This window comes from Ziziphus jujuba, chromosome 5, assembly GCF_031755915.1.
Source record: "Ziziphus jujuba cultivar Dongzao chromosome 5, ASM3175591v1".
NCBI lineage: Eukaryota > Viridiplantae > Streptophyta > Magnoliopsida > Rosales > Rhamnaceae > Ziziphus > Ziziphus jujuba.
In genome coordinates, this window is record NC_083383.1 from 4521890 (window position 1) to 4540048 (window position 18159).

The following is an 18159-nucleotide window of genomic DNA, read 5'->3' on the forward strand; positions in this document are numbered from 1 at the left end:
TTGTTTTAAGTGCCAGGGATGAGGACACATCAAAAGCCAATGCCCGAATAGAAGGATCATGGTGTTGAAAGGCAATAGTGAACTAGAATCAGAAAGCGAGGAAAGTGAAGCTGAAACCGAGCAAGAGGAGGAATGCAATGATGATGAAGCCGAACCAGTAGACACGTCTAATGCCGAGTTGAGCTTGGTTTCAAGGAGAGTACTTGCTGTCTACAAAGATGAAAAGCAGATACAAAGAGAAAACATCTTCCACACTCGCTGCGACATACAAGGTAAGATTTGTAGCATGATTATAGATAGTGGGAGTTGTACCAACGTGATAAGTAATCTTGTAGTTGATAAATTAGGCTTGAAAACAATTAAACATCCAGAACCCTATAGGTTACAATGGTTAAATGATAGTGGTGAGATGAGGGTAAATAAGCAAGCCAAAGTTAAATTTAATATAGATAGGTATGAGGATGTTGTCTTGTGTGACATTGTACCAATGCATGTCGGACATATTTTACTAGGTAGACCATGGTAATTTGACAAAGATGCTGCTCATTTTGGTCGAGAAAATAGTGTTATTTTCAGGTTTAAAGGAAAGAAAATCAAGCTGGAGCCATTGACTCCCAAGGAGGTCTACAAAGATCAACTACAAATGCAACAAAGGAGGGAGGCCGAAAAGCTCAAGGAGAAAACAAGTATGGCACCAACGGCTTCACCATCCTTTCAAGAAGGTGAGATTGAGGTTGCTGATCAAGGTAAGCTTTCTAAAACCCAAATCGAGTGGAAAAACCAAGAGAAAGCCGAGAGGGGGGTGAGAAAAGAGAGTAAACCCGAGAGCACTAACAATCTGGAAATTTCCGCCAATGAGAGCCAAACTGAGGGAAGAAAAAGAAGAGAAAGAAAAGAGAGGAAAAACCAGAATTTTTATTTGAGTTTTAGGGATATTAATAAGACTATTGAATGTACGAAACCCTTGCTGGTCATGATATATAAATAAAATTATTTTAATGATCAAACTAACTTTGAAGAACTTTAATTGCCAAGTTCAATGATTTCTGTTTTGAAGGAATTTAGAGATGTTTTCCCGCATGAGATTCCAAGTGGACTACCACCTATTTGAGGGATAGAACATCAAATTGACTTTGTCCCAGGGGCTACTGTACCAAATAGACCAGTATATAGAAGCAATCCCGAAGAAACAAAGGAGCTGCAAAAACAGGTAAGTGATTTGCTTGGTAAAGGATACATTCGTTAGAGTTTAAGTCCATGTGCAGTTCCTGTTTTGTTGGTACCTAAAAAGGATGGTTCTTGGAGAATATATGTTAATTGTAGGGCTATAAATAACATCACCATTAAATATAGACATCCCATTCCTAGGTTAGATGATATGCTTGATGAGTTGCATGGTGCTTGCATGTTTATTAAAATTGATCTTAGGAGTGGTTATCATCAAATTAGAATGAAAGAAGGTGATGAATGGAAAACCATATTTGAAACTAAATATAGGCTGTATGAATGGTTAGTTATGCTTTTTGGATTATCTAATGCAGCTAGTACTTTCATGAGGCTTATGAATCATGTAATGCGTCCATTTATTGGTAAATTTGTGGTTGTTTATTTTGATGATATTTTGGTGTATAGCCGAAACTTGGATGAGCATGTGGATCAACTTAGGCAAGTATTGCAAGTTCTTAGAAAGGAAAGATTGTTTGCTAACATGAACAAGTGTGATTTTGCAAAGATGAGCTTGTTTTTCTAGGATTTGTAGTAAGTGCTGCAGGAATCAAAGTGGATCAAGCTAAAGTGCAAGCAACCAAATAGTGGCTGGTTCCTACAACAATCACCCAAGTGAGGAGTTTCCATGGCTTGGCAAGTTTTTATAGAAGATTTGTCAAGGATTTTAGCCCTATAGCTGCACCTTTGAATGAAGTTGTCAAGAAGAATATTGGCTTTAAATGGGGGGAAGTACAAGAAAAATCTTTTAATTTGTTGAAAGAAAAATTGTGTAATGCACTTTTATTAGTTTTGCCAAATTTTTCTAAGACTTTTGAAATTGAGTGTGATGCTTCCAGTGTAGGTATTGAAGCTGTTTTAATGCAAGAAGGAAGACCCATAGCCTACTTTAGTGAAAAATTAAATGGAGCTGCACTAACCTACCCGACATATGACAAGGAGATGTATACTTTGGTGAGGGCTTTAGAGATGTGGCAGCATTATCTCATGCCAAAGGAGTTTGTGATTCACAAGAAATAGGCAAGAATTCCACAGAGGACGAGGCCGAGGACGAGGAGGTCGTGAGAGACCGAGAGAGGAATTTGATGAGGAGCCATTCGGTGGAGACTTTGAGGAAGGTATGGACAAAACTGTTGCTGTCCAAGATAGAGCTGGCCGTGGAAGATATAGGAAGGAAGATACAGATGATGATTTGGTAAATATCAAGGTTAACATCCCATCTTTTATGGGTAAAAGTGATCCCGAAGCTTACTTGGAGTGGGAAGAAAAAATGGAGATGATTTTTTACTGCCACAACTATTCGGAAGGTAAGAAGATGAAGTTGGCAGCAATGGAGTTTGGACATTATGCACTCCAATGGTGGACCAATGAGCAAAATACCCGAAAGAGAGTTGGTGATGATTTAATCTCGACATGGCGTCAAATGAAAGGAGCCATGAGGAAACAGTTTGTGCCATCCCATTACCATAGGTTGCTGCATCAAAGGCTTCAATCTTTATCTCAAGGAACTAGGTCCGTAGAGTATTATTACAAAGAGGTGGAGATGCTCATGATGAGGTTAAGCATGAGGGAGGATAGGGAGGCAACAATGGCAAGATTTCTTGGAGGGTTAAACCGTGACATTGCCAACCAGCTTGAATTACAACAATACTTAGAATTGGAGGAGATATTGCATGTAGCAATTAAGCTTGAGAACCAATTCAAGAGGAGGGGTGTTAGCACACGGTTTGGAAGAGTTTCTAGCAGTGGAAGGACAAGTTCAAGTGGCTGGAAAAACAATTCCACTTATGAAAGCAAGCTGAAGCCGAAACTTGGTGAAAAAGCTACCAACCGACCGAGAAGAGAATTTAAAACCGAATCTGCCCAAGCCATTAAAGGTGAGGTAAAATCTGAACCTAAACCTCAGAATTCAAGAGAAATTATTTGTTTCAAGTGCCAAGGAAGAGGACATATAGCCACCCAATGCCCGAATAGAAGGATAATGGTAATTAGGGGTAATGGAGAGGTGGAATTCGAAAGTGAGGCTAGTGAGGCTGAAATCGAACAAGAAGATGAAGGACTTGATGATGAGGCTGAACCATTAAACACATCAAATGTTGAGCTAAATTTGTCTCAAGAAGGGTACTTGCTGTTTACAAGGATGAAGAACAAATTCAACGAGAGAACATCTTCCACACTCGTAGTGAAATACAAGGTAAAATTTGTAGCATGATTGTAGATTGTGGGAGTTGTACTAATGTAATAAGTAAACTTGTAGTTGATAAATTGGGCTTAAAAACAATAAAACATCCTTATCCATATAGATTACAATGGCTTATGATAGTAGTGAGATGAAAGGAAATAAACAAGCCAAATTAAAATTTAATATAGGTAGATATGAGGATGTAGTTTTATGTGATATTGTACCCATGATTGCTGGACATATACTATTAGGTAGGCCATGGCAATTTGATAAAGATGCTACTCATTTCGGTCGAGAAAATAGTATTGTTTTCAGGTTTAAAGGGAAGAAGGTCAAGCTGGAACCATTATCTCCTAAAGAGGTTTACAAAGACCAATTACAAATGCAACAAAGGAGAGAAGCTCAAGGAAAAAGCAAGTATCACCATCCTTTCAAGAAGGTAAGAATGAGGTTGCTGAGCAAGGTAAGGTTTCTAAGACTCATATTGAGTGGAAAGATCAAGGGAAAACTGAAAGAGAGGGGAAAGAAAGTGGCAAACCCGAGAGCTTGGAGAAGGAAGGGAAATCTGAAGGTTTGCACCAATCATAGAGAGAAAAAGAAAAAGAAAGAAAAGAAAGGTCAAGTAGCAACTTTTATTTGAGTTTAGGGGATATTAATAAGGTTATTGAGTGTAAGAAACCTTTGCTGGTCATGATTTATAAAGAAAATTATTTTAATGATCAAACTAACTTTGAAGAACTTGAATTGCCAAGTTCAATGATTTCTCTTTTGAAGGAATTTGGAGATGTCTTCCCAAATGAAATTCCAAGTGGACTACCACCTATTTGAAGGATAGAACATCAAATTGACTTTATTCCAGGGGTTGCCATACCAAATAGACCAGCTTATAGGAGCAATCCCGAAGAAACAAAGGAGCTGCAAAAACAGGTAAGTGATTTACTTGACAAAGGTTATATTCGTGAGAGTTTAAGTCCATGTGCTGTACATGTTTTGTTAGTGCCAAAAATGGATGTTACAGGGAGAATGTGTGTTGATTGTAGGGCTATAAATAACATTACCATCAAATATAGACATCCCATTCCTAGATTAGATGATATGCTTGATGAGTTGCATGGTGCTTGCATGTTTACAAAAATTGATCTTAGGAGTGGTTATCATCAAATTAGGATGAAAGAAGGTGATGAATGGAAAACCGCATTCAAAACTAAATATGGGCTGTATGAATGGTTAGTTATGCCTTTTGGATTATCTAATGCACCTAGTACTTTCACGAGGCTTATGAATCATGTAATGCGTCCATTTATTGGTAAATTTGTGGTTGTTTATTTTGATGACATTCTAATATATAGCCAAAATTTGGATGACCATGTGGATCAACTTAGTCAAGTTTTGCAAGTTCTTAGAAAGGAAAGATTGTTTGCTAACATTAAAAAATGTGATTTTTGCAAAAATGAGCTTGTGTTTCTAGGATTTGTAGTAAGTGCTGCAGGAATCAAAGTTGACCAAGCTAAGGTGCAAGCAATTCAAGAGTGGCCGGTTCCTACTTCTATCACCCAAGTGAGGAGCTTTCATGGCTTGGCAAGCTTTTATAGAAGATTTGTCAAGGATTTTAGTACCATAGTAGCACCATTGAATGAAGTTGTCAAGAAGAATGTCGGCTTTAAATGGGGGGAAGTACAAGAAAAATCTTTTAATTTGTTGAAAGAAAAATTGTGTAATGCACCTTTATTAGTTTTGCCAAATTTTTCTAAGACTTTTGAAATTGAATGTGATGCTTTGGGTGTAGGTATTGGAGCTGTCTTAATGCAAGAAGGAAGACCCATAGCCTACTTTAGTGAAAAATTAAATGGAGCTGCCCTAAACTACCCGACTTATGACAAGGAGATGTATGCTTTGGTGAGGGCTTTGGAGACGTGGCAGCATTATCTCATGCCAAAGGAGTTTGTGAATCATATGGATCATGAGTCTTTGAAGCATATTAAGGGTCAAGAAAAGCTCAACCAAAGGCATGCCAAGTGGATTGAATTTATTGAAACCTTTCCATATGTGATCCGCTACAAAAAAGCTAAGGAAAATGTGGTTGCTGATGCATTATCCCAAATGTATGTACTCTTTTCTACCTTAGATGCTAGATTGCTTGGATTTAAACAATTGAAAGAACTTTATGAGCATGATAGTGACTTTGGAAAAAATTTTAGAACCTGTTTGAAACATGGATTTAATAAATTTTACATATTTGAGGGATATTTGTTTAAGGAAAACAAACTTTGTGTGCCTAATTGTAGCATGAGAGAATTATTGGTTCGGGAAGGACATGGGGATGGTTTAATGGGTCATTTTGGTGTTTTAAAAACTTTATCCTTACTGTAAGAACATTTTTATTGGCCTAACATGAGGAGAGATGTTGAGAGAATTTGTGAAAGATGTTTGAAGTGCCGAAAAACAAAATCAACATTGAAGCCGCATGGATTGTACAAGCCTTTGCCGATTCCTACCTATCCTTGGGTAGATTTGTCTATGGATTTTATTCTTGGTTTGCCTAGGTCAAGGACAGGTAAGGATTCAATATTTGTTGTAGTAGATAGGTTTTCTAAGATGGCACATTTTATTGCATGTAATAAAACTGATGATGCATCCAATATTGCTAATTTTTTTTTCAAGGAAATTGTGAGATTGCATGGAATGCCAAGAACTATTTTTTCGAATAGGGATGCTAAGTTCTTAAGTTGTTTTTGGAAAACTTTGTGGGCTAATTTAGGTACTAAGCTTTTATTTTCAACTACTTGCCACCCACAAACAGATGGGCAAACCGAAGTTGTGAATAGAACCTTGTCCGCGTTGTTACGTGCTTTAATTAGTAGAAATTTGAGAACTTGGGAAGAATGTTTGCCACATGTTGAATTTGCTTATAATAGGTCTTTACATTCAGCTACTAAATATACACCATTTGAGATTGTTTATGGTTTTAATCCTTTGACTCCATTAGATCTAACACCTTTACCTTTAAGTGAGCGTGCTAATCTAGATGGAAAATAAAAAGCTGATTTTGTAAAACTGATTCATGAGAAGACAAAGGTAAATATCAAGAGGAGGACCGAGCAATATGCAAAGGTGGCTAATCAAGGCCGAAAACCCATGGTCTTTAAACCTGGAGATTGGGTGTGGCTGCATTTGAGAAAAGAAACATTTCCCGAACAAAAGATATCAAAACTCATGCCGAGGGGTGATGGACCTTTTCAAGTTTTGGAGAGGATAAACGACGATGCCTACAAACTTGATCTACCGGGTGAGTATAATGTTAGTGCTACCTTCAATGTTGCTGATTTTTCTCCTTTTGCTGCAGGTGATGACTTTGATTTGAGGGCAAATCCTTTTCAAGAGGAGGGGAATGATGCGAATCCGCTCGAGACCGTTCAACCGACAACCCGTTGGGGTGCTGACCCAATACAGATGAAGGTGGGGCCGATCACTAGAGCCCAAGCCAAGAAGTTCAAGGACAATCTTGTTGTCTTTATACAAGGAATAAGTCATAGTCAAGAGGGGTTGGCCATATCTAAAGAACTAAGGCCTGTTTTATTCATACAAGTAATAGAAGCCAAAATGGACCCGGGTAACGTTTTTAGTGCGAAGATGGAGGTCGGGTTGTATGAATTGGATCCCCATTCTTATGGGTTCAATTAATATGGTGGATGAGTCATAGAAACCAGAAAAATCAGCTTCAAAGCTGAATAACATGGTGGTTTGCGTACAAGGGGAAGAAAAGGCCAAATTTGCTGTATTCCTTGCTGGTTTTGCTGTATTTTACTGTATTAGCCTTTTCTCATACTTCCAACCAAGGGCAACGTGAGAAACTTCACAATAAGCTTATTTGGCATTCCACAAAGACTATTGAAGCTGATTTGGAGTCCAATTAGATCAAAGAAGGGTCATTACCAACATAGCCAAAAATTACCGTATTTAGTTTCCTAATTTGTTTTTACTTTTTGTTTTAGGAAACTATCTTTAATTTTGGATTTGTATTTATTTACTTATTGAACAAATAAGTTTAGGAAAGTTTTTATTTTATTATTTGGGTTGTAAATTAATTAATTCCTAATTGAAAATAAGGGAATTAATTAATTAGATTAGGAAAAGGAAAGGTTCGGCCAAGCTAGAATTCTTCCTTGCGTGGCCGGTTTTTCCTAGGGTTTTTAGGGTTTATTTTGTTTCTTTCAAAGCCTATTTAAAGGCTTATTTTTCAATAAGAATATAACTTTGATTTGATTAAGAAAATACTTGTGAGATTAATTATCTCTTTGTTCTTTGAGAACACCTAAAACACCATTAGAGAATTGGTTGTTTTAGCTTGACTTATCAATAGGTTTTCCATCCCCTATTGTGGCGTCTACATTATACCAAGGTTTCTAACCACAGGTTGGATAGGGGTTGAGGTCCATTCCCTTAGAACTTGAATTTAATTAAGATCCGGGCTAATATAATACGGGTTTAGGAACAGGTCGTCCTAGGTTCGTATCACATATTAAGGGTCAAGGAAAGCTCAACCGAAGGAATGCCAAGTGGATTTAATTTATTGAAACCATTCCATATGTGATCCGCTACAAAAAAGGTAAGGAAAATGTGGTTGTCGATGCCTAGATCAAGGATAGGTAGGGATTCAATATTTCTTGTAGTAGATAGGTTTTCTAAGATGGCACATTTTATTGCATGTAATAAAACTGATGATGCATCCAATATTGCTAATTTATTTTTCAAGGAAATTGTGAGATTGCATGGAATGGCAAGAACTATTGTTTCGGATAGGGATGCTAAGTTCTTAAGTTATTTTTGGAAAAATTTGTGGGCTAAGTTAGGTACTAAGCTTTTATTTTCAACTACTTGTCATCCACAAGTAATGAATAGAACTTTGTCTGCATTGGTGAAAGCATTAATTAGTTGAAATTTGAGAATTTGGGAGGAATGTTTGGCACATGTTGAATCTGCTTATAATAGGTCTTTACATTTAGCTACTAAATATACACCATTTTAAATTGTTTATGGTTTTAATCCTTTGACTCCATTAGGTCTAACACCTTTACCTTTGAGTGAGTGTGCTAATCTAGATGGAAAACAAAAAACTGATTTTGTAAAACTGATTCATGAGAAGACAAAGGCAAATATTGAAAGGAGGACCGAGCAATATGCAAAGGTGACTAATCGAGGCCGAAAACCAATGGTCTTTGAACTTGGAGATTGGGTGTGGCTGCATTTGAGGAAAGAAATATTTTCTGAACAAAGGAAATCAAAACTCATGCCGAGGGGTGATGGACCTTTTCAAGTTTTGGAAAGGATAAACGACAATGCCTACAAACTTGATCTACCGGGTGAGTATAATGTTAGTGCCACCTTCAATGTTGCTGATTTGTCTCCTTTTGCTGCAGGTGATGACTTTGATTTGAGGGCAAGTCCTTTTTAAGAGGAGGGGAATGATGCGAATCCGCCCGAGCTCTCACAATCGACAACTCACTTGGGTACTGATCTAATACGGATGAAGACTGGACCGATCACTAAGGCTCAAGCTAAAAGGTTTAAGGACAATTTTACTGCCTTTATCCAGAACGTAATTCATTCTCAAAAGGGCTTGTCCATACCTGAAGATAAAAGATCTGTTTTAAGCATCCAAGTGGTGAAGGCTGATACATTGGACATTTTACATCGGACACCCATACATCGGACATTTTATATCGGACACCCATACATCGAACATTTTGTATCGGACACCCATGCCTCGGACATCTGACCTCGGACTTCGGACATCAGACATAACTTAGTTAGGACATCGGACAGACATAAGTTAGCTCGGACAGATATAAGTTAGTTGGACATCAGACAGACATAAGTTAGCTCGGACATCAGACATAAGTCAGCTTAGTTGTCAAACTAGTCAACTCGTTTTCTAATTTGCATTTGACTTTTTTTTTTGGGTTTTTATTTATTTATTTGCTGGAAAAATAAGTTTAGGAAAGTTATTATTTTATTATTTTCATTGTAAATTAAATAATTCCTACTTCAAAATAAGAAAATTAATTAATCCAAATTAGATTAGGAAAGGATGTGAAATTAGGCAATTTCCTAATTGGATTCTATGTTGGCCGAAATTTTCTAATCCTTTTAGGGTTTTATTTTGTTCATCCAAAGCCTATTTAAAGGCTTATTTTCAATGAGAAAGGAAGCTTGAATTTTATACAAAAAATTATTTGTGAGATTGAATTCTCTTTATTATTTGGAACATCTAAAACACCATTAGTGAATGAGTGTTTTAGTTTTGACTTATCAATAGGACTTCCATCACCTATTGTGGTGTCTTCACTATATACCAAGGTTTCTAATCACAGGTTAGTTAGGGATCATGGTGACCATTAAAACTTGAACATAATTAGATCCAGGCTAATGTAATATCGGTTTAGGAGTCGTCCTAGGTTCTTATCAGACAAATTCCCGCATAGTCCAAGTAGATATGAAAATGAAAAAAGAAAAAAAAAAGATCCACTATTCCAATTTTATCTTTGATCGAATTTTAATATTAGAATAGTAGATATAGTTATGATTCAATGGGTTAGGTCCACTTACTTTTTCTTTTGTTGATTTCTAATTGATTTGATTGGAATAATAGAATAAAGTAACAGGAATATTTGGAGATTCAAGTAGACAACTTAGCATTATTCATTATAATATTTATAACAATATAATAAACATAATAATAAATGTTAAACTTTATAACTATAACTACTAGAAATTACTACATTTCATTAGTATTTAATAGAATTTCAACATAAAAATTAATTATATTACAATTACATTTCATGGTTTGTTACCTTTTTATTACAAATGGCAAAAATATCTCTATAAATATGAATACTGCCATTGGAGTTTTATGAAAAACCAAAGCCCCTTATCGGATTTGAACCGATGACTTACACCTTACCATGGTGTTACTCTACCACTGAGTTAAAAGGGCCCGTTTACTTCAACTCCCAAATAAGCCACCAGTTACTATGAGTTTAGTGTATATACTTATTATATGTTATATGTCTATAGATTCATCTTATACATTTATATGCTAAGACCCATCCAAAATTCCTCACCGGAACCCTAGACAAGCCCTGATCCTAGGGAAACCATACCAGACCCTCCAATAAAAAATCCGGCAGCATCTCCTCTAAGAGTTGGACTTTCAAAACTCCCTACACATAAAACACACTTCTAAAAATATCTCCTTATTCCTCCCGCCTTACTACAATTTACTTCCACATATTAGCAGCACTTCAAAAAAAAAAAATTGATGGGGAACTAGAAGAAATATTATAAATAAATGTCCAATATAGTATACAGAACATCAAAGTTTACAAATAAATATGGAATTTAATACAACAAAGGATAAAAAGAAATAGTACAAGGTAGGAAGAAAAAGAAAGAAATAACTCCTTAAAATTCGACAGCAAACCAAAACGTCGAGTTTGTCCCGGGTGATCAACGTCTACTAACCTGGGCCTAGGGAAACAGATTTAAAAACGTGAGATGTTAATCATCTCTGTGAGTGATCCAATACTAATAATAACATAATAATAAACTTAATCAATTAATAATAAATAAGTTAATAATTAAATACTAAGCATTTGAAAAGATATTTTCTCTCAAAACTCTCACCATTTCACTCAATTTGAACTGTCCCCCTTTTAAAACACTTCACAAAACCCAATATCTATATACCCCAAAAATCAATAAATAATTAATTAGATAAATTACAAATAAAATACAATAAATTAAAGATCTAAAATATATAATGCAAGTAAAGCAGAAATACAAATAAAAGTAATTTTTGTAACAATTACTAAATGATAATTAAGTTCAATAACAATTATTAAATTGTCACACATTGTCATAAAAGAATAAAACAAATCATAAATAATTTAACCAAGCCAACGTTTAATTCAACATATAATCATGACATATATTAATCAAGCCAAGTGAATAATCAAGGAATATTAATAAATAAAATGCAAATAATACACAGCAAACCAATTTAGTAATAAAGGGATTTAACGTAAAACAAAATTGATTTCAACAAATAATTTATAAAAATTATGCTCAATAATTTAATAAAATAATGGAAGACACTGTAGAAAATCTTTTTGATAAATTTTAAATTTATATAATCCTTGAAAACATGGTAAAATATATAAATAAAATTCATGTTAAAATCTCGATTTAAAAAAATAATAAAATACATAAATAAAATACTTTTAATTACAAATATCACTTCGAAAAACATTTAATTGTTGATAAACAATTGGGACAATATCTTGACGCACCATACCATATACCAGTGATGCCCTACAATACCCAGCGTCCCGAGCACCATCTGGCGGGAGGTTAAAGAGAGAAACTTGCATACGGTCGCTTTGGCGTCTCGACAGTGCCGCTGCTTAAACCATCATCCCGGCCATGGAGGAGGGCAGCTTATGTGCACTATATAAAACTTGCCTGCCCTCAGGTCTATAGCAACTCACAGAAGACATTACAACCTGCGCGCTTATCCACATATACGATACATAACACCTGTACTGTATGAGTGCATCTAAAATCAATTAATAAATGTTTTATTAAATTTATTGTATTTTCATGTAAATAGGGGCAAGAAAGCTCTATGGAAAAATTTCGGTTCAATTCGATGTTATTTAGGAGGGGGTTAGAATACAGGTGTGGGTTAAGTAAATCAATGGATAGTTTTGGTGGTCCTATTGAAAATGAAAATACCAGTGTAAATAAAGATCCAATTATAAATCATATGAATAAAAAAAATCCCTAATGGGATTGAGAGCAACAATTATAGTTACAGTAATGTTGATTATTTACTCGGCGTAAGGAGGTACATTTGAAATTTCATATCTAATCAAACTTTTTTCTTTAGGGATAGTAATAGGGACCATTACTCCATATATTTTGATATTGAAAATTGAATTTTTGAGACTAACACCGATCGTTCTTTTCTAAGTGCGCCAAAAAGTTCCTTTTATAGTTATTAGAATTCTAGTTATCCAAATAATGTATCTAAGAGTGACGATCATCACTATTATCGTTACATGTATGATACTAAATATAGTTGGAATAATCACATTACTAGTCTCATTGATGGTGATCTTCATTCTCAAATCAGTATTGATCGTTATATTTTAAGTAGTGGTGTCAATTCCAATGACAGTTACATTTATAGTTATATTCGTGGCGAAAGCGATAAGAGTAGTAAAAGTGGGAGTTCCAGTATACGAACCAGTACAGATGATAGTGCAAAAACTCTAAGAAAAGAGAGTTCGAGAGAGCTCTAACTAAAATAAGAAAAAGAAAAAGGGATTTAGAGAGAGCTCTAACTCAACTAAAAGAAAACAAATTAAAATTAAATAAAATTTTAAAAGAAAACAAATTAAAGGAAGCTCTAGTTGAAATAAGAGAAAGAAAAAATGATTTAGCATTTTCTCTAACTCAAATACAAATAAGAGACAGAAAAAGTGATTTATAGATAACTAAAAATACAAATATTTATGGGTGCAATGCAAAAAAATTTATGGATTAAATTATAAGAAGTTTTTTAAATTTCAAATGAATATTTGTGAACATTGTAGACGTCATGTGAAAATGACTAGTTCTGATAGAATCAAAAGTTCGGTTGATCTAGGTACTTGGGAGCCTCTGGATGAAGACATGGTCTCTATGGATCCCATGAAATTTCATTTGCAGGAGGAACCTTATAAAGATCGTATTGATTTTAATCAAAGAACAACAAGATTAACTGATGCCGTTCAAACAGGCATAGGTCGATTAAATTGTATTCCTGTAGCAATCGGGGTTATGGATTTTCAGTTTATAGGGGGTAGTATGGGATCGGTAGTGGGCGAGAAAATCACACATTTGATTGAACATGCTACCAATAAATTTTTGCCTCTTATTCTAGTGTGTGCTTCTGGAGGAGCACGTATGCAAGAAGGAAGTTTGAGCTTAATGCAAATGGCTAAAATATCTTTTGCTTTATATTATTATCAATCAAATAATAAGTTATTCTGTGTATCAATCCTTTCATCTCCTACTACGGGTGGGGTGACAGCTAGTTTTGGTATGTTTGGAGATATCATTATTGCTGAATCAAATGCCTATGTTACATTTACGGGTAAAAGAGTAATTGAACAAACATTGAATAAGACAATACCCAGGGTGCACAAGCGGCTGAATATTTATTCCATAAGGGCTTATTTGATCCAATCGTATCACATAATCCTTTATAAGGCGTTCTAAGTGAGTTATTTCAGCTCCATGCTTTCTTTCCTTTGAATCAAAAAATGAAATCAAAAATAAAATTAAGGAGAGCCATATATCCTTATCCTTAATCTTATCCTTAATTTAATATTTAATAAATTATTAAATTTAATAAATTCAAAAATTTATTACTTGTTTTGTGGTAACCAAGTAGTTATTTAGTTTATAGGAAGCAATGTCAAAATTCTAAGAATGGATTTTTCTTTGGTAACATAACATTAAATTGGAAAAAGAATCATGTGGATACTTTTTCTTATCGATAGCCCTAATTACTAATCAGGTCAGGATATCTCTATCAAACAAAATAAAAAGAGCGAATTCTATCTCTTTCGTCCATGAAATTGGGCAAGGGGGTCCTGCATCTTTCTATATCCTTCAAGAACCCCTGATTTTACTAAGAATCTCTTTTGTCGGATCGTATTATAACGAATTTTTTTGCGAAGGGAAAAACAAAAATGAAGAATAATCAAAATAAATAATGAACATAATAAAAAAGTGAATTATCATATATATATTGCATGTAGAAAGATGAATAAGCCCATTTATTTACTTATTTTATTTACATATTTTATTTACATATTTACAGTTTTGATTTACATTAATTATATTATATACATACTTAGTATATTCTAGTCTATTATATACTTTACAGAGTTATAATATTTTTTATATATATATATATTAATATTTTTTTAATAAATATTAAATATATATATATATATTAGTCTATAGACTCTTATATTATAGACTCCTTATTATATCCTTATTTTATTATATCTTAGTATATATACATTATATACCCTTTATTAATAATTAATATTAATTAGTGTATATACTCACTTAGGTATACTCAGTATAATAGTATAATTATTATATGAATTATAAGATATCTTTATAATAGGTTAAAAGATTACTATAATAATAAATAACAGGTACAAATCAAATATTAAATCAAGGTACCCATTCTATGACAATTGTTAACACCTTACCCTCTATTTTTGTGCCTTTAGTGGGCTTAGTTTTTCCGGCAATTGCAATGGTTTCTTTATCTCTTCATGTTCAAAAAAAAAAAAAAAAAAAACTCAAGAATCCTCTTTTTTATATAGCACAACTTAATTGAAGTTTCTTCAGAATGCTTAATCGAGATAAATGCAAACAAACAAGGAATAATCATAAAACGAAATTGCTTTTTTTTTTTTTTTCAAATTTGGAGTGCACTCTTTCTTATTGTATTTCGGTATTGTTTTTCTGTATTCTTTCTAAATTCAAGGACTAACCACTTTACTGAATCACAAATAAAAAATAGCAAATAGATTCATGGGCTCTATAACGTTTAATGTAATAGAACCGATACTTGATAGAAATAGTAGTATTGGGTCGACAAGTAAGGCGAGTTCATTTAAAAATTCCCAAACAAAAAAATGGCAAAAAATAAAGCATTCATTTCCCTTATATATCTTTCATTTATAGTATTTTTGCCTTGGTCGATCTCTCTCTCATTTAATAAAAGTATGGAATCTTAGGTTACTAATTGGTGGCATACTAGACACTCCGATATTCAAGAAAAAAGTATTCTAAAAAAATTCATAGAATTAGAAGAACTCTCCCTCTTGGATGAAATGATAAAGGAATACCTGGAAACACATTTACCAAAGCCTCACCGCAAAATCTACAAAGAAACAATCCAATTGATCAAAATGCACAATGAGAATTGTATGAATACGTTTTTTCATTTCTCGACAAATATAATCTCTTTCGTTATTCTAAGTGGTTATTCTATTCTAGATAATGATGAACTTGTTATTCTTAACTCTCGGGGTTCAAGAATTCTGATATAACTTAAGTGACATAATAAAAGCGTTTTCTATTCTTTTATTAACTGATTTATGTATAGGATTCCATTCGCCACACGGTTGGGAGCTAATGATTGGCTCTATCTACTTTTCCAGTCATTTTAGATACCATTTTTAAATATTGGATCTTTCGTTATTTAAATCGTGTATCTCCGTCACTTTTAGTCATTTATCATTCAATGAATGACTGAAAAATGATAGATCGATTCAATTATAATGCTTGTTACTTTGTACATAAGCAACCCATTCAAAATTCTACTTATTCTTTCTACCCATATGGGGGCTTCCTTCAATGTTCCAGAAAAATTATTTTAGTAAATAGCAGAATCATAGATAGGGAACTATACTAGCGACTTGTCTAATTTTATTGTAGAAATTTTCGGGATCAATGATTGGACCATGCAAACTAGAAATACCTTTTCTTGGATAAAGGAAGAGATTAATCGATTTATTTCCATCTTTCTCATGATATATATAATAACTTGGGCACCCATCTCAAATGCATATCCCATTTTTGCACAGTAGGTTTATGAAAATCCATGAGAAGCGACCGGTCGTATTGTATGTGCCAATTGCCACTTAGCCAATAAGCCTGTGGATATCGAGGTTCCACAACGGTACTTCATGATATTGTATTTGAAGCAGTTGTTCGAATTCCTTATGATCTGCAACTGAAACAAGTTCTTGCTAATGGTAAAAAATGAGCTTTGAATGTAGGGGCTGTTCTTATTTTACTTGTGGGGTTTGAATTAACCCCTCCTGATCGTATTTCACCCGAGATTAAAGAAAAGATAGGCAATCTATATTTTCAGAGATATCATCCCACTAAAAAAAATATTCTTGTGATAGGTTCTGTTCCTGGTCAGAAATATAGTGAAATCACCTTTCCAATTCTTTCTTCGGACCCTGCTACTAAGAAAGATGTGCACCTCTTAAAATATCGCATATACGTAGGTGACAACAGGGGATGGGGTCAGATTTATCTTGATATAAGCAAGAGTAACAATAATGTTTATAATGCTATAGCGTTAGGTATAGTAAGCAAAATCATACGAAAAGAAAAAAGGGGGACACGAAATAACCATAACGGATGCATCGGATGGTGGTCAAGTGGTTGATATTATCCCTCCAGGACCAGAACTTCTTGTTTTAGAGGGAAAATCCATCAAACTTGATCAACCAGTAACAAGCAATCCTAATGTGGGTGGCCTTGGTAAAGGGGATGGGGAAATAGTACTTCAAGATCCATTATGTGTCCAATGACTTTTGCTCTTCTTGGCATCTGTTATTTTGGCACAAATATTTTTGGTTCTTAAAAAGAAACAGTTTGAGAAGGTTCAATTATCCGAAATGAATTCCTAGATCCGAAGATTTATCCACACCAAGCTCTAAAAAGAATCCAACTTTTGTCGCCAATTATGTTATGTAATTATGGATGATCAAAAAAGTTCTGAAAAGCTTCTTGTTCTTTTATATTTTTTCTACACGAGTTCGAGAATTGAATTACTTGGACTGCACTCCTAGTATGTATACTGTGAAGAAGACTATTTGAGTTTACTCCCCTCTTCTTTATTTCTTTGTTTTTTATTTCTTTGTTTTTTCAATCCAAATTGAAGCAGTATGATTATGTCAATATTGTCAGATTTCAATGTCATAGAATGAATCATAGTTTTCTATTCGATTGGATAATAAAAATTAAGAGATAAATAAGCATAGAATAGAAACCAAAGTATAAAAGAAATGAGAGGAACATAAGTAGTGATATTGGACAAACAAAAAATATAGGAAACTTTAGTGAGAAAATAAAACTTCTTCAATGAACATAGAAAACCTATTAAAAAAAATAGATATAATTGTGGTTGTGCCGTCCAAACAGAGGAAATGGAGTGATTCCTTCGTGATTTTTGAAAGTATCATACTATCGAGGAACATATGTTCTGAATCAAGTCAAATTTAGTTTTCCAAAAAAACAACATAAAAAAATGAAGCGGAGTTTTTTGAAACATCGAAAAAAGTGATCCATTTTTTTTACCATTTAAATGAATAAACTATTATGATTATTCAAAACTCAATAGGCCTACTCTTTCATGTCATGTTTACAACTCGGTTCATCCGATTACTAAAGGGATGAACCTAATCAAGAATATGAACCATAAAAGAAAATATCGATTAAACCGATCACAAAAATACCTGTTACAGTACCTATTAGCCAAATAGGAATCCTTCCGGTGGTATCAGCCATTTTTCCTACTTTCCTCCACATTTCATCATGGGGTCATGCTAGAGACATAAATAGCCATAGATAATTATAAGATTATATCCTTCTGAATGAGATAAGAGAATTCTACTATATTTTTACTATTCTCTTTTCTTCTTTTAATTGAAGAAATAATTGGAAAATAAAACAGCAATTACAAAAATGAGTAATAACCCCTAGTAGAGACTGGTACGATTCAATTCAACATTTTGTTCATTCGGGTTTGATTGTGTCGTAGCTCTATGATTCGGATTATATTTATCGTTGGATGAACTGCATTGCTGATATTGACCCCAAAA

At 33.9% G+C, this 18159-nt stretch overlaps 1 protein-coding gene, 1 non-coding gene and 2 pseudogenes across 2 annotated transcripts; 3 read left to right on the forward strand and 1 right to left on the reverse strand.

The window, feature by feature from the left end:
* Positions 1–10328: 10328 nt before the first annotated feature.
* TRNAT-GGU (transfer RNA threonine (anticodon GGU)) lies at positions 10329–10400 on the reverse strand. The gene has a single exon. It is a non-coding gene; the product is annotated as a tRNA-Thr (tRNA).
* Positions 10401–12089: 1689 nt separating this feature from the next.
* LOC125419956 (acetyl-coenzyme A carboxylase carboxyl transferase subunit beta, chloroplastic-like) lies at positions 12090–12802 on the forward strand (annotated as a pseudogene).
* A 273-nt stretch (positions 12803–13075) lies between these two features.
* LOC132799270 (acetyl-coenzyme A carboxylase carboxyl transferase subunit beta, chloroplastic-like) lies at positions 13076–13729 on the forward strand. Its single transcript, XM_060817048.1, has one exon. The coding sequence runs from the start codon at positions 13076–13078 to the stop codon at positions 13727–13729; it is 654 nt and encodes a 217-aa protein (XP_060673031.1).
* A 2031-nt stretch (positions 13730–15760) lies between these two features.
* On the forward strand, positions 15761–17307 carry LOC132803897 (cytochrome f-like; annotated as a pseudogene).
* The last annotated feature ends 852 nt before the right edge of the window (positions 17308–18159 follow it).

Excerpts from the sequence above, each read along its gene's own strand:
- LOC132799270 (XM_060817048.1), top strand. The coding sequence starts at position 13,076 with ATGACTAGTTCTGATAGAATCAAAAGTTCGGTTGATCTAGGTACTTGG.